This window comes from Cyprinus carpio, chromosome A25 (genome assembly GCF_018340385.1).
Source record: "Cyprinus carpio isolate SPL01 chromosome A25, ASM1834038v1, whole genome shotgun sequence".
Lineage (NCBI taxonomy): Eukaryota > Metazoa > Chordata > Actinopteri > Cypriniformes > Cyprinidae > Cyprinus > Cyprinus carpio.
This window is the reverse complement of record NC_056596.1, coordinates 11,008,116-11,023,628: the sequence shown is the minus strand read 5'-3', so window position 1 is coordinate 11,023,628 and position 15,513 is coordinate 11,008,116. Positions and strand designations below refer to the sequence as shown.

Sequence of the window (15,513 nt, the reverse complement as noted above, 5' to 3'; positions counted from 1 at the left end):
TGGAAGCGTGGGTTTGGAGGTTTCGTAACCCTGACTGAAACAGAAAAACCAGTTCTGAATCACAACCAATGACTTTATTTGAATGGAGGTTACCGTTATGTTTATCCAATCGCCTCTCACTCAGAAGAGTTTTGGGTCCGCCCCATTGAAACGGGCAACCGAATGAATGAGAATGGGTTCTTTGTGATTGACGCGCACAACAGCCAATCAACGGTAGGTTTCGATTGACGGATACGAGTTTCGGCCAATCAACGATGGACGTGGGCTCGCACAGGCGGCGATGGAGTATGTGGGAGGTGTGCACTTAAATCTGGATAGACTAGTATGTTAGAGGAGTTGTAGGGGTGTGATGCCACAACCTGCTTATAAAGGGGCGCACACATTGAAGCTTTAAAGCAGTACATAACGACTAATTTCGCAGGCCATTCACCACACACAGCCAGCCGTAGACATGGAGTCGTTTAACGCGGTGGAGACGCTCCAGCCTGCCGAGAGAGCGCTCTTCTGGGTCGGTGCACTTATCACGGCCTCGCTGGCGCTGTGGCTGATGTACAAGATCATCACTGGCTTTAGGATATGGGTGCTGGGGAACGGGGATCTACTCTCTCCCAAATTGGGAAAATGGGCAGGTAAGTTGAACGACATGCGCTGGGAATGAGTGGCATGAGTGGGATAAATGTAGTGCGCATTTGGCGCAGCCTGAAACTAAATAAAGATGAACTTCATGAATTTGGTAGGGACCTAAAAATTTCAACTTTTTGCGCATCAGATGTAATTGAACACGTTTTTGTTATCGTTTACCAAGGGCGAATGCTTGTATCACTCACATAAATGTATAATCGTTAAGAAAATATTAGATCAGCAGACTAATTGAGGCATTCGTATTTTATGCTTATGGTCAATAGAGGCGACGTGTGTCTCAGCTTGACTGATTGCGCCATACATTCATATAGCTGTTATGCGCAGATAGCATGTCATTCTTGAGTCATTCAGGTATTTCAGCCTGACATTTAAAAAAAAAAAAAAAACCGACTAATTGGATTTTAAAAGACTAATTGAATGATGTATATACTTACAAAACCATTGTCAAATTTGATGTTTTATTTAAAACGCATACTTTGTATAATACACCCAGTATAACCAAGACGCCTGTTAATCATTTTTCGCATTTCAAGTTTTTCCTGAATCGTATGTGCCTGGCCTGACCCAGTTATCCAGTTTCCCGGCTGCGCTTGCCAATGTGTGTCCCGACAAACGCGCTTTTTCGCGTCGCTTTGACAGTTTCGTGGGTAAAATGCGGCTTAGTCTTTCAGCAGATGCCTTTTTTTTGGCCGGTGTCGTCCGCTTCATCCCTTCACTGGGGCACTGAGGTTGGTTTTGGCAACATGACGCAGTTTAAAACGCCAATCTTAATTATAATGCGGGTCCATACCACGTGCGGCATGTGAGGGGAGACTTGTGTGTGTTGCTTAAATGTACAAAAGGCGTGAGGTACAGCGCGAAGATTTGCTCCTGACGCTGTCGCACTTTCAGTGCTGTTAAAGATTTTGAATTCGGTCATCATGCCATAGTCTTTCATTGCCTATAGGATGCTGCATAGACAGCAGGTGCACTAGCGTTCAGCGGCTTGGGAAGTGCACATGCAAAGCGATTTGATTTGGGTCGCAGCATCTTCTGTAGGGAGTGCTCTGATTCATTTCAGAACTCTTCTTCTCCATCGAATGACATTAGCTGAACAGTACGTCTTGCAAAAACATGGGTTGGAAACCCTTTAGGTTTTGGGGTTCATCTCACCTATTAATAAAATCTGCATGTCTTCACGCCATAAAGAAGCAGTTATATTGTGAGTATAGGCAACCATTATTTTCTTTAAGCCAGTATTAACTGTTTGCTAACCGATATGCCTCATTCAGCCAGTTAGATCATCTGTGAAGAATGTAGTTTCCTGTTGATTGTGTGTCAAAGGTGGCAGTTTTTTTTTTTTTTACTAAATTAAGCGCCATATTATCAATAAACACATTATTTAATAACAAATTAACAGAAAAAGTGGAAAATATTGGTGAATAACAATGATCAAACCAATTATAGATCTTTTTATTTCTCTAATTTTATCTAATTATTGAAATTATTGAATAATTTTCACTGGGATATTGTTTTTAAAGATAGTTAAAAAAAAAAATTACCAACCTATTATTACATTTAGTATATACTGATATTTTACTTGAACATTTTACTTTCCAATTTTATACACACACACACACACACACACACACACACACACACACACACACACACACACACACACACACACATATATTCTCCTCAATTAACCCTAAGTGATCAAATAAAGGTATAACCACAATTCAAATTTGGGGAAATTTAGGATTGAAATATGACCTGCACAGTTTACCAGTAGGTTTCAAGAATCGTCCCTTTGCTCACTAGGCACCACCACTCCCTTTCACATTTTGAACTGTTTCCTTCGTACATTCTGTCAGTGTGATGTCAAAAATGGAGGTGAAAAATGCCACTCCCTGAAACTAAAAAAGCAGGGTACCAGTCGGACTCGTTCAGTTTAATATGTGCTGTCGCTCGCAGGTTGGCGGTGGAGGTGACTAAGTGGAGTCGGGAGGGGGGAAACTAGTTCCTCTTCCTGTCAATCCAGAAGCACAGGTCTTGTTGGTTCCTTGACACGTTTGCAGTTTACCTCTTCACCTTCATCTTACAGACTCGTTCAATTGCATGTTGACGTTATGATATCACACCATAAGATGTTTTTTTTTTTGAAGGTATAATGCGCTGACTTTGCAATACCTTGAAGGTGAGTCATAAAGAGGAATGTATGATGAAGAACCAAGAAGAAAGGCCCTGTGGTGTGTTCCTGTAGCAACCAGGTATTCCTCGCCTGAGTCGCTTACTGGAGACCCCTGGTGTCTGCCTTGGGAAATGCACCGCTATGGTAAAGGTTGTAAGCCAGAGGTTTAGTTATTGTGCATGATGTTCTTGCAGCTGTAGAAGCACAGACTTTTCTTAGACCATCGTTATTAGTCAGATGTGGTTTCTCTCTCTGCATTATTAAATTATACATATTACAGAGGAAACCCAGGCAACATTCTTTTATAAGGAATCACAGATGTGTTAATGAACAGCAGAACTATTAAACCTCAAATTAATTCAGTGACATCACTTTTTTGACAGTAAACCCATGAGGTTCATAATCAGACTCATTCTGATAATTAATACATGTCTGAATGTCACATTTTACCTCAATTAAAAGAAAATGCATATTTTGCATAAAGGACATTGTTTTTTTGTTTGTTTTTTTGGATAATTCTTCTTTATTTTGCATTATGACATTACAACAATTAAGCACATTTCCCCAAGATCTTATAACAGTAATGCTTTAATAATAATAATTTATAATAAAAATGTTTTTTTTTAGTCTAAATAATTTAAATTCTGTTCACTGGGGATTCTCATCCTCACGCTACAGTCATTTTTAGAGCATTAATATGTAATTATTTAAATCAGTATAAAATAATAAAATATTGTGTATATTTAAGTTTCAATTTAAAATCTAGAATGTTATTTTCATTTGTGTGTTATATAAATGTATATGCTTATTTTATATGTAAACCCCTTTGCTCACATTATCCCAATTAATTATTTTTAAGAAATGCTTCACCTTTTTTTTTTTTTTTTTTTTTTTTTTTTTTTTTTATTTGAAGAATTTATTTCACACACTTCATCATTTTAAAGACAAAATTACAATAGTTACAAAAAGGTTAATGTGTGTAAAAAGGGGAAACCCCAAAGAAGCTATTGAAAGCTTTTAGGAGGGGGGCCCAATAACACCATACAACATATAACATACAAAAACAAAAAGCTCAATCCATAAACACAAATAAATATAAATACAACAAGACAAGCACTACAGCAAACAGCAAATTTTTTTATTTATTTTTTTATTTAGGGGTGACGTATGACATGTTCTTCACAGGATTCATCATATTCCATCTTTCAGAACACTTAACTTTGAATGTTGAGGAAAATTATTCAAAACAACTCAACAAAACCAAACAAAAAAACAGAAAAAGAAAGTGAAACTTAAAATTAAGTGACGTGACATTCAGCCAAGTATGGTGACCCATACTCAGAATTCGTGCTCTGCATTTAACCCATCCGAAGTGCACACACACAGAGCAGTGAACACACACACACACTGTGAACACACACCCGGAGCAGTGGGCAGCCATTTTATGCTGAGGCGCCCGGGGAGCAGTTGGGGGTTCGATGCCTTGCTCAAGGGCACCTCAGTCATGGTATTGAAGGTGGAGAGAGAACTGTACATGCACTCCCCCCACCCACAATTCCTGCCGGCCCGAGACTCGAACTCACAACCCTTCGATTGGGAGTCCAACTCTCTAACCATTAGGCCACGACTTCACGAAGCCACTATCTTTTCCAGTCCATCGTTGTGTATAGGCCTATGTGTTGAGAGAGTTAGCATTGTTGGTCCCAAATAACAGGTTGAGTTTTGTCTGCAGTTTGTGACTGGTGCAGTGTACTGTGAAAACGAGGCAGGTTGGCCTTTTTCTCAGCCGAGTTGTGATGCTGACCAAGCAACACGAGGAAGCCAGAATTACAGCTTCACCCCCCCACCCTTCCCCATCTCTCTTGTCCTCCAGTGGCTCACTTCACCCTTCCTTAGAACACTATGTGTTTGAGAATCACACAGTTATGTAATAGAGCTGCAGTCATTCATGGGGATGGGGGCGATTGTGTCACACAAACTTGCTTTGACATTCAAATCGAGGAGTTTTACTGAATTGAAAACCACTATGGCCTAGGCCTTTCTCAGTCCGGGTGAAACTTAGCAGCATGTTGACTTGTTACAATACAGCTAACGCTCAACTTTCTTATTCTTTATGATTGTGAACGCACAAGTTTGTGAATAGCACCATTAGCCCATTCATGCTAGATAAAATTGGACGATGTGAATGAAACTATTCCCAGGTGCATGTGAGAGAGTGAACGTGGACTGCGCAGCTTGTGAATGTGTGAGCCTTGAATGATGACAGAGTGTGACTGGCTCTCTGGGTTCAAAGGGAACGCTGCTGTTCATGTGACTAAACACGCTTGTTGCCACGTGCTGGAACCGAGGATGCTGGGTAAAACTGCTACCCCTCCACCTCTCTCGGTCTATGCCTCTCTATCTCCATCCTCCATCTCTTGCTCATCCCCTCCATCTCCATCACTAAGAGCCCCTCTCCCCCCTCCCGATTCTGTTTGTTCGCTCTCTGCGAGCCCCCCACCCTCCCTGTTCTCTTCTCTGTCACGACTCGGCTCCATTTATTTATTTATTTCCTGGAAAAGGAAATCTTCCATCTGGCGTTTAACGTTACACTTACAAGTCACATCCCATTCCGACCTGCTATCATGCGCGGCGTGTAGCATATTGGATCTCTTTGGCCAAAATTCTAATTTGGTTTCACCCAGAGAAGGCACTATTTGCACCCATTTTAACTGTTTAGATGGCATTTTTCCTATTTTATTTATTTATTTTGATTTTGCAGTGCGCTAATATGAAGCACAGTGTGCACCTTGCAAAAAATGTGAAAGGCCTCTAGTATGTTTAATTGCATCTCTTTGACAAAATATAAGAATAAGACACTCTTCTCCTACAGTACTTTTACCTCAGTCGTCCGTGACAGGTGTTACTTTTGCACAAATTTAACGGCAATGCGTTTTCTCTCCGGGGAAAAAAGCATCTACCTCCGCACCAGCGTCCAAAAATATACCAGCTCTATGTTTAGATGTTTTGAATTATTTCTGCCCTTTCCTGTTCTAATTAAATTTTAGCAAAGAAGGGTACGGTTGCGAGGAGAGCTATTGATTTTTCACCTCTTTTTTTGGCACGCATGTGACTTTTCGCTGCTATTTTTGATATTGCACCCACTCACCCCCACATCTTTTCTTTTTTTTTCTTCTTCTTCAATCCAACTTTATCGAGTATAGATGCTATTTTGGGTGCTGAACTGCTCTGGTGTGTAGTTTTTCCTGCTGGCCATGTGACTGGCTTGTGCTATTTAAAGCATGATGCTGCTTTGGGGGGAGTGGGCGGAGGTGTTAGCGTTCTGCAGTGCTACCGAGCCAAGAACGGGAACGGTTCATTCATGGAGGGAGAGAGAGATGCGACAGATTGCATACAGTAGCGGTCTGAATGTGGAGGCCGAATAATCCCGCTTTTTAATTACGCTACACTGGCCTCCGATGTTTTCCTTCACGATTGTCCTCCGCTGCAAGCATAAAGTCCCCGTTCCATGAGAACCGGTCAGCTTTTTCTTTTCCCCCCCACGAAGGCTCTACGAAGAGCTGGGTTGCTGGGGGATGCAGAGAAAGAGAGAGATTGAGGGTGAGCGGGCAGCATCTTGTTGGTATTCAAGTGCTGCGGCTGTTCCAGACGAGGCAGCTATTTTTACTCATTCGGCTGCTTTTTTTAGCGCTGGAATATAGAGTCTGTAGAGAGGAGGGCCTGTGCGGCTCCGTATTTCTGAACGTACCAGAGCACGTCTGCTCGTGCCATCTCGCTTGCAAAGGGTGCTCTTCTGGGCCTGTTTATATACATTTGTTTTTAAGCTTGCTAATAATGATCATGCTAACAAAATACTCATGCTCACGGAAGTGTCAAGCAGCAGTGGCTTTCAGAATGTGGCTGCTTGCATGCATCTTCATGGTTTGTCATGTTTCTGTGGGATAGTCTTGGGTTATGACAGGCAGCCGTGTGTTTATGATCGGATGTGTTAAAATCATCCCCTGAATGCTCCTCGGATATCTAAGTGATCTAGATGTTGATTTTGTGTCAAGTTTTTGATGGTTGTTGATTGTAACTATGGATTGATGGCCCCATCCTTGCGTGGAATTCTGGGAATTGTCCCCAAGCCCTTCTCACTCCGTTTGAAGTGTTCTGGTGTACATGCACACCCGCACAATTTAAGATTGGAATTCCTCAAGTTCGGGGAAAATGTGAGATCTTTTCAGAAATGCAACCCCAGTCTTGGTGACCTTTGCTTTTTAAATGCTCCTTTGTTAGAGGAATGTTTCTAAAAATGCTTTTAACAGCAGAATTTACAGTTGTGTTCTTACATTTTGAGGAATTGTGACTAAATTGTTTTTCTCAAACTAAGGAAGTACGGTGTTTTTGATGTCCATAATATGAGGATGAGTTTGAAAAGGAGTTTGTGAATCACTTTCATTTGTTCCTTCTCTCTTTCGATCAATGCTCTCACTATCTCTCTCACTTTCTACCCACATCTGACTTTGCGCAGTCTCCCATTACCCCCCTCCACCCCCCCCATCCGACTGGTTTCTATTTTTAGCAGCAACCAGGATCCCTCCTCACCCCTCCTGTGCTGTCGTGCTCTACAGACGTCATAACCCCCCCCCCCCACACACACACACACACACTCTCCCCCACAGCCCTGTTCTTGCAAGTGACCACTGCCTATGCCACACTTTGATCAGCCATCACACATACTGTCTTAATGCTCGCCTATTCTGTTCCTGTGCACGTTTGTAAAACAAGAGCATCATGGGACATTGACATGGGCCTCTAAGTTTTGTAGTGTTTGAGTTCATTAGCAATATTTTGTAGTCCATATCTGGTCAGACTACAAGCTCTTTTTAGGTCAAAATGAAGTACTATTAAAGAAAAAGAAAAATTCTTGTTAATGGAAAATTAATTATAAAATCAATTAATAAATTCAGACTTCCGGGTGGAATTTATGGTTGCAAAAAAAACATTCTGGCTTTTAACGAATAGTCATAAATGTGAAGGGTGTCATTCTGTGCCACTAGCATCACTAAATAGAATGACGAGCATGACTGTTTTCAAAAATCTGATAGCCAAGCCCTCAGCTAACATCATTGGCTGAGCCAGTGTTGTTGGTCAGAATGGTGAAAATGCAAAAAATTAGTTTTTTTTTTTTTGTGGACATCATCCTAGAAATGGCATGTTTATTGTTGCCCTCACTTATTAGGCTAAGCATATTTTAACCAAAAAATTGTACACTGTAGTTTTAAGAAAGATCCTGTGCATTTGTGAAATAAGGCTGAAGTAAATGTTTAATATTTCACTCGTCTGCCATTGGTTGAACTGATAGCTCCACCCATTACCTGAGCCAGTGTTACCATGTTGAGCTGGTTGGGATTCTCAAACAAGTTTTGAAAATGTCAGTGCTACACTTTTCAGGGAAATCAACCTACAAATTGCTACTTAAGAACAGTTTTTATGTATTAAGCTCAAATATAATAGTATTTTAACATGAATTAAAATGACACCCTTCAATTTTATCGTCCCTGCCAGTTTAGCAGGTGCAGGATTGTTTCGATTTGAACCTGGTCTATCCGAGTACCTCTTTGCCTGAAATTAGCTTTTTGACAAGTGTTTTTTTTTTTTTTTTTTTTTTTTTTTTAAATCCTATTGTGTGTGTGTGTGTGTGTGTGTGTGAGAAAAATTAGTAATTAAGCTGCCGCAAACACTGATCCCGTCTTTTTCTTTCTCCTTTTTCCAGTTGTGACGGGAGCCACGGATGGGATTGGGAAATCCTATGCGGAGGAGGTAAGGGTTTCTCTTCTTATTTATCTCTTCGCTCCACGGAAAGCACAGTGACTCATCACAAGACAGAGGTTTCACTCTGAGGCCATGAGAAGGAGGGTGACTAGAAGACTGCTGGTAGAAATAGACCTGTTACCTCACATAACTCGTTCAGTTAAAAGCCGTTCTTTCATGTCACCGCTAACTCCCAAAGTTAACATTCAGCTTCATCTTTAGCTTTTTCCGTTAAAAGTGAGTAATTCACAATTGTGAAAAAAATAATTACTGTTTTCTAACAGGTTTCCCCTTCAGACACTCCCGTCATTTGTTATTGGTCAAACAAATAGCCCCGCCCCTAAACACACACTATTGGTTGAGCCACTGTTGCTATGTTGGTCAGAATTCAGAAATAGTTTTGAAAATGGCACAATATTTACACTTTGGTTTTAGAATTTCGCGGAAACAATGAGTCAAATGTTCTATTTTAAATTCTAATAGTAACTCAAGTATGCTTTTTACCATTAAAATAGCTAAAGAATGCGACATGGACCACTTTTAGGAGTTGTTTTGGCAATTATCAACACAAAAGCTTTGCATTTTTTGTTCTCTTTGTCATAAATGAGGTGATTCAAACTATCTTCTGTTTTTTAGCTTGCTCGACGAGGATTCTCCATGATGCTCATCAGCCGTTCCCAGGAGAAGCTTGACGACGTGGCAAAGTCTCTCGGTCAGTGTTCGGCCATCTGTGTGTTAGCAAACCGCAGTGCTCATCTCTGTGAATGACAGACAGTCCTTCTGATGTTAATGAAATAGAGTTGTGGCCTAATGGTTAGAGAGGACCCTGGAAGGTTGTGAGTTCGAGTCTCGGGCCGGCAGAGTGGGGGGGGAGATGGCATGTACAGTTCACTGACTGGGCCCTTGGAAGGCATTGAACTGATGGCGCCGCAGCATAAAATGGCTGGCTGGAGTGCACTGTCACTGGTCAACGCTTCGAGCTCCACGGAGTCATACTTGGCAATGTCACCACTTAAACAACTCATAATAATAACGAAAAAACACTTTCCTCAACAACTCCACCACTCAGAATAGGGACGAAACACTGTTTGCCTTAACTGTTCCAGTAAATGTGGATTCTTTAGATGCTAGATAATTGCTCAGATGATGTACATGTAACATGAAGGTTCTTCAGTCTGTCACTGGTCCCCTAAGTGCCGTATGGCCAAACATCCACTGTTAGACCAATAAGACGTGTGAAGGATCACAACCGCTATGACTCATTTCTTGTACAATCACATGAAATGAAGTTTGCGTTGCATTTGAGGCATCGTTGAGGCTTTCAGTGTGAAAGCAGTTTCTGCTTCATGTATTTATATACTATGAATCAAGCTAGACGTGTATATATGATATAATATAATTATTAATTAATGTGTATTGTATTCAGTGTTATTGAGTGGAAGTACTATGTATATACCATTATAGCACGTATTAATATTTTGAATTGGCTTAGTTTTTTTTTTTTTTTTTTTTTTTGAAGTTTTAGTAATTTTATGTGCTTTTTGGCATTCTTATTTTTTTATCTAATATTTATTTTATTTCAGCTTTATTTCAGTCACTGCAAATGATTTAATATTTTAATTGACGGTAACAACTGTGATTTTATATGTAGTAATAATAATAATAATAATAATAATAAATTGCATTTCTTTTTTGGTATGAATGAAGTGTGACCGGCCCTTATATTGTGAATGGGAGTTTTCTTGTACTGATTTGGCTTCAGTGTGTGCACTGAATAATGAAGTAACAATGCCTTGATGGAGATTCTTAACTCGCCCATGATCAGCTCTTGAAAGCACCACTCAAACACCCTGTCAGGAATCATATAAGCTCCATGTGGATGCAAACAGTTGTTTGTATTAGTATAAAATGTTATTATAATCAACTTTAACGCTGTCTTAAATGCAGGCGCTTAACTGTTGAGGTTGGAAGGGGAAAAATCCCAGTCTGCCGTGCCACAGTCGTGCTGGCAACACAGAATGGGTGGGAGGGGGGAGGTTATGGCTAGTCACGAACCAGAATGTAATTTGCCAAATCTGGTTCTCAAACCTCACATTTGTATCGATCATCTTCCATTTGGGGTGTTAGAAGCCACAGAGAGCAGCATCCCACAAGCCCCCTGGACCAAAAAAAGACTTTGGAGCTCATTTATGTGTTCTTGTTCTTAAAATAACCCTTCGATTTAAACAAAAAAAACCTTCTCGCTGCGAGACCTGAGAGGAATTTTCCTCTCATAACTCACTGGAACAGTGTTTAAACAAATGAGCCTTTGGACAATAAATTCTAATTGCTGCAGGCACCTCAAACAAGCAGAAGAGGGGAGGGGAGCTGTAGGAAGTTCCTCTGACAGCCTTTCTTTGGTACACAGCGCCTCCTGCTGGCCAGAAATCTGTGTTTTGGTGCAATGGGCAAAGTCCCAGAGAAGTTATTTTTAGAACCGCAGCAATGGCAGGGATGCCTGCTCCTGGACAGAGTTCTCCAATGCCAATATTATGTCTGCAGCTGGAACGATGACGGTTTCAGTAGTTTTCAGGGGGTTTGCATTGTTTCTTTGCATTAAGCGTCTTTTATGTCTCTTAATTACAGAAAGCACATATAAAGTGGAAACAAAAACCATCGCAGTGGACTACAGTCACGATGATATCTATCCTAAAATCGAAAAGGGTCTCGCTGGACTGGAGATTGGAGTCCTTGGTAAGTTTTTTTTTTTTTTTACTTTGGGCCTTTGTTACATCTTAAAAGCAACCCAAAACTCAAATTTGTCGGAAAGCTTACATGCACACAACTTTCATTCACGATTCCCTGTCGGCGTAGCTTTTTAACCTCTTTTATTTGGCCTCATCTTCTCAGAAAGTTTGTTGTTGTTGATGTTTTCACCTGAAATCGTGATTGAGTTTTTTCCCCGTGTAGTTTAGAGCTCACGTCTCATTCCTGATGCCTTATCGCCACCTAGTGGTGATTTTTAGAACATGCATATTTCAGATACCTAATCTCAATCATATTCAACCACATCTGATTCTATTTTTCTCTTTTGATTCATAGTGAACAATGTGGGTATCTCATATTCATACCCTGAATTCTTCCTCCACATCCCTGATTTGGAAAACGTGAGTAACTTCTTTGTCTGAGAAGGAAGGTTTAATTATTAGTAGCCATTATCGTTAAGAAATATTCACCTTTTAATTTGCTTTTGCAGTTCATCACCACCATGATCAATGTCAACATCACCTCAGTGTGCCAAGTAAGTAGACACAAACAATGTATTGTGCTGTTGAATGGTTTCGGAATTCTTAATTTTGAAAATTCAAATTCAAAAATTAAAAGTACTGCAACGTGACCGCTTTGCGCTTTGATGTACTCCTCCTGCTGTTGTACCTGTTCTCTCTCCCTGTGTTTTGCTGATCTCCACCAACGCTCCCCGTGTTCACCACCCACGCATTCTCTCTCTCCCTCCCTCAGTCTCTTTCTCTCTAATGCAGGAGTAATATATTAGTGTTTCAGATTTTTTATGTTATCTCAAGTCATTTTGGAGCATGTGAGAACTCGTTTTTTTTTTTGTCCTGTTTTTCCTCTCCAGATGACTCGTCTGGTGTTGCCCAGAATGGAGGCAAGGTAAGTCCTGGTGTTTTATATAAAAACATCCTTCCAGCATCTTACTGGAATTCCTAAAACAGCTGCTGTCACTAAAAATGAATTCAGTGCAGCTTTTAAAAACAGGGTTTTTCCCTCCTGAGTATTGCTCCCCTTCTGTTCTCCCCACTCTTTGTGTGAAATTGAAAAGCAACAATGCACTGATACTACTGGCTACTGCTGAGTCACGTGCAACTCTTGGGCCAGTAATGGAGCTGGGCAAAGTTTGTACAAACAGGTCCATCCCTCTGCACTCCCCAGCACTCTACTGCAGCTGCAGGGGTACTGCATGAGAAAGCTGGTGCCATGGCAACACACATGGCGACCATCATTAGATGTGTGTTGAAATGAAGTACAGTGGGTGACAGCGGCTTTCAGGTTTCCACAGCTGGAAATATACCCTATTTGGTGTCAATGTCAAACGTGATTAGCTGAATTAAAGTTTGCTTTTTCATTGCAGAGCTAAGGGTGTCATCCTAAATATCTCCTCTGCCATCCACCAAGGTCAACCGTCCACACCACTCACCATCTACACCAGCCACCAAAACAATTTCAAAAAAATTTTTTTAATTTCTTTATAATTTCTGTTTTTTTTTTTTTGTTTTTTTTTTTACATTTAGATAACTTTTTTTTTCTCATCTCAATTCAATTCAATTCAATTCAAGTTTATTTGTATAGCGCTTTTTCGCTGGGTCCGATCAAATGATTGCAAAGCAACTTACAGAAAATTAAGTTTCTACAATATTATTAGTCGCTCAACCGGACCCCCTCCTTGGCCGTTTTTTTACAATTCACTTGTTGCATTTAGAAAATATTGGTTTTAAAATTTTGTTATTCCTTTATTCACTTATTTCAATTAGAAAATATTTTTTTTACATTTCATCTTTCTACACTCTTATTTATACATCTTCTAACGTGGCCTTCAATCAGAGTACAATTTTACATGTCATCTTTCTACAGGCTTTTGTCAACCACTTATCAAGCACCATACAACAAAAATAAAATTTTTTTCTGTATTGTTGATTAAATAGAGAACCAAGCATCATTAAATTAGAAAGGATTGTGTGTGTTGGGTCAGTAATATCTGTATTATAGTATATTAATATTATTATTATTATTTCACACACACACAAACTGATTATTATTTTATTTAATTAAAAGCGAGTTTTAGGTAGGATCCATTAAATTTATCAACAGTGACAGTAAAGAAATTTATATTCTTAAAATAATGATTCTATTCATCAAAGAACCCTGCAAGGAATTCAGGAATAAATTTCTTTTTAAAATGTATTAAAATCAAAAAGTCATTTTACTATTACTAAATGCAAACTTTTTTATTTAAAGATGATTAAATCAAAACCATTAAACTGTATTGTTGATTAAATGCAACCTTGGTGAGTGTAAGAGGCGTCTTTCAAAACCATTAAAAATCTTACTTCCCCCAAACTTTTTAAATGCATCATCGATTGGCAAGAGACTGTTGAGGGCAGTGAAAACAACAAGAACTGTATTAATTCATTAATAAAGTCTCTTAAGGTTTTTGTTTCGATCTATCAGATACGAATAGCAAAGATCCAGCCAGTCTAAAGTGCCTTTTTTAGTGAATTACGTCAAATCTCTCTGTCCCTACCAGAGTGTGCTGCCTTTCTTTGTGGCTACCAAGATGACGAAGATCAGGAAGCCCACCCTGGACAAGCCCACCCCTGAACGCTACGTAGCTGCTGAACTGAACACTGTGGGACTGCAAGACCAGACCAACGGCTATTTCCCTCACGCCGTCATGGTATGTCAGCCTGAATGTCTCATCCGGCAGTGTTTTACACATCCATCGACCATGTTGTCACCCTAAACTTCTTTCTTACCTCTGTGTCCCACAGGGCTGGGTGACCACTGTCCTGGCCCCCATCAAGCTGGTCCTCTGCCTGGGTCTGCGCATGAACAAGGCCCAGCGCGGCGGATACCTCAGGAGGAGAAAGTTGCGATAGTTTGAAGATATTGTGTGACGGAATACGGTTTTACAGAACATGTGCTGAGATTTGAGATTCACTGGAGTTATTTTGAATCTTTTTTGTGTGTTAAATGTTGTGTGTTTTTGTACTCTTTGGATAAATATCTGGATATGTTGACGTTCCACAATGACTCATTATTATTGACTTGTTGCTGGTTGCCAGAAATGGAGACCAATCTTCTTTATAAGGTGAAAGAAGTGTGTTGGGAGGGTTTTGTGTCCACTGCTGTTGTAAGCAGAGGGTTATTAATATGGTGATGGTGTTTTATATTTATTTAATTACTAATTAATTATGCATTTTCTTTTTATCTGGTACTATCTGTTTGCACTCTTGTTAACTGCCAATAACTAGTTTGCATTTGTGCCTTAAACCTTCTGATGAGTGATTAATGGGTGCTGGCCTTTCTTATCATTATTTCGCAAATCTATGGTGAATATTTTTTTAATCTTGTACTGTATCAATATAAAATCAAAGGTCTGATTTAAATTCATTTTTGTACATTGGCCTTTTCAGGCTGTAAGTTTACGTGTCAGATTTGGTTTATTTAAAACCTGTGCCTTTTTATAGTAATTTAAAACTTGGTCACATTTATTGAAAGGAGATCTAATGCTCGTTTACATGATTTTCTCCACTGAAGACTTAAAGGTGTGGTGGAACGTCACCCGTTTGTCTTGAGTTTCATCCAATGTGGATTTGAGGAATACCTCCATAGCTTGGATCTCTGTGTGATTATTTACGGACCAGTGCCAGTCAAGTTAAAACATCCAGGTGGTTAAACCTCATTAGTCGCCCCTGGTTTAAAACTTGAATGTTATCCTTCCAGACGTGTTGAAGAGTGGAACAAAACGTGCTGCTTCACTGATGCGTGACAATCTGAAATCTTGTTTAATAAAAATGATTTCTGTATTGGTTTTTGTATTTGCCTTTTTTAAATAAATTTTATGACTGCTTATAGTTTTGTGTTTTTTTTTTATTGGATTTAGGTTTTAAATGTTACAAAGAGATGAATAAAATGTCTGGCTTTAATTCAACACTGATCTACTTAATAGTTTTGAGGGGTTCTGATACTTTTTGTACTTCAAGAAGGAAGAAATATATATAGATGCATGCTATGTTATTCTTGTAACATTACATAATTTAACAAATCTTTTACGGAACTGAACACAACTAAAATTACAGAATTAAATTTAATAAAATAATATTAATTTCTCTTGAATGAAACAA

The 15,513-nt window shown here is 39.5% G+C and overlaps 1 protein-coding gene across 1 annotated transcript; it reads left to right on the top strand.

The window, feature by feature from the left end:
* Positions 1 to 309: 309 nt before the first annotated feature.
* LOC109063469 (hydroxysteroid (17-beta) dehydrogenase 12a) lies at positions 310 to 15,243 on the top strand. Its single transcript, XM_042715474.1, is given in 11 exon segments — positions 310 to 629; positions 8,574 to 8,620; positions 9,248 to 9,323; positions 11,237 to 11,344; positions 11,693 to 11,757; positions 11,847 to 11,891; positions 12,228 to 12,262; positions 12,741 to 12,825; positions 13,174 to 13,225; positions 13,882 to 14,063; positions 14,158 to 15,243. Coding segments are annotated over 11 exon segments (981 nt in total). The 5' UTR covers positions 310 to 451; the 3' UTR covers positions 14,266 to 15,243.
* Positions 15,244 to 15,513: the final 270 nt, after the last annotated feature.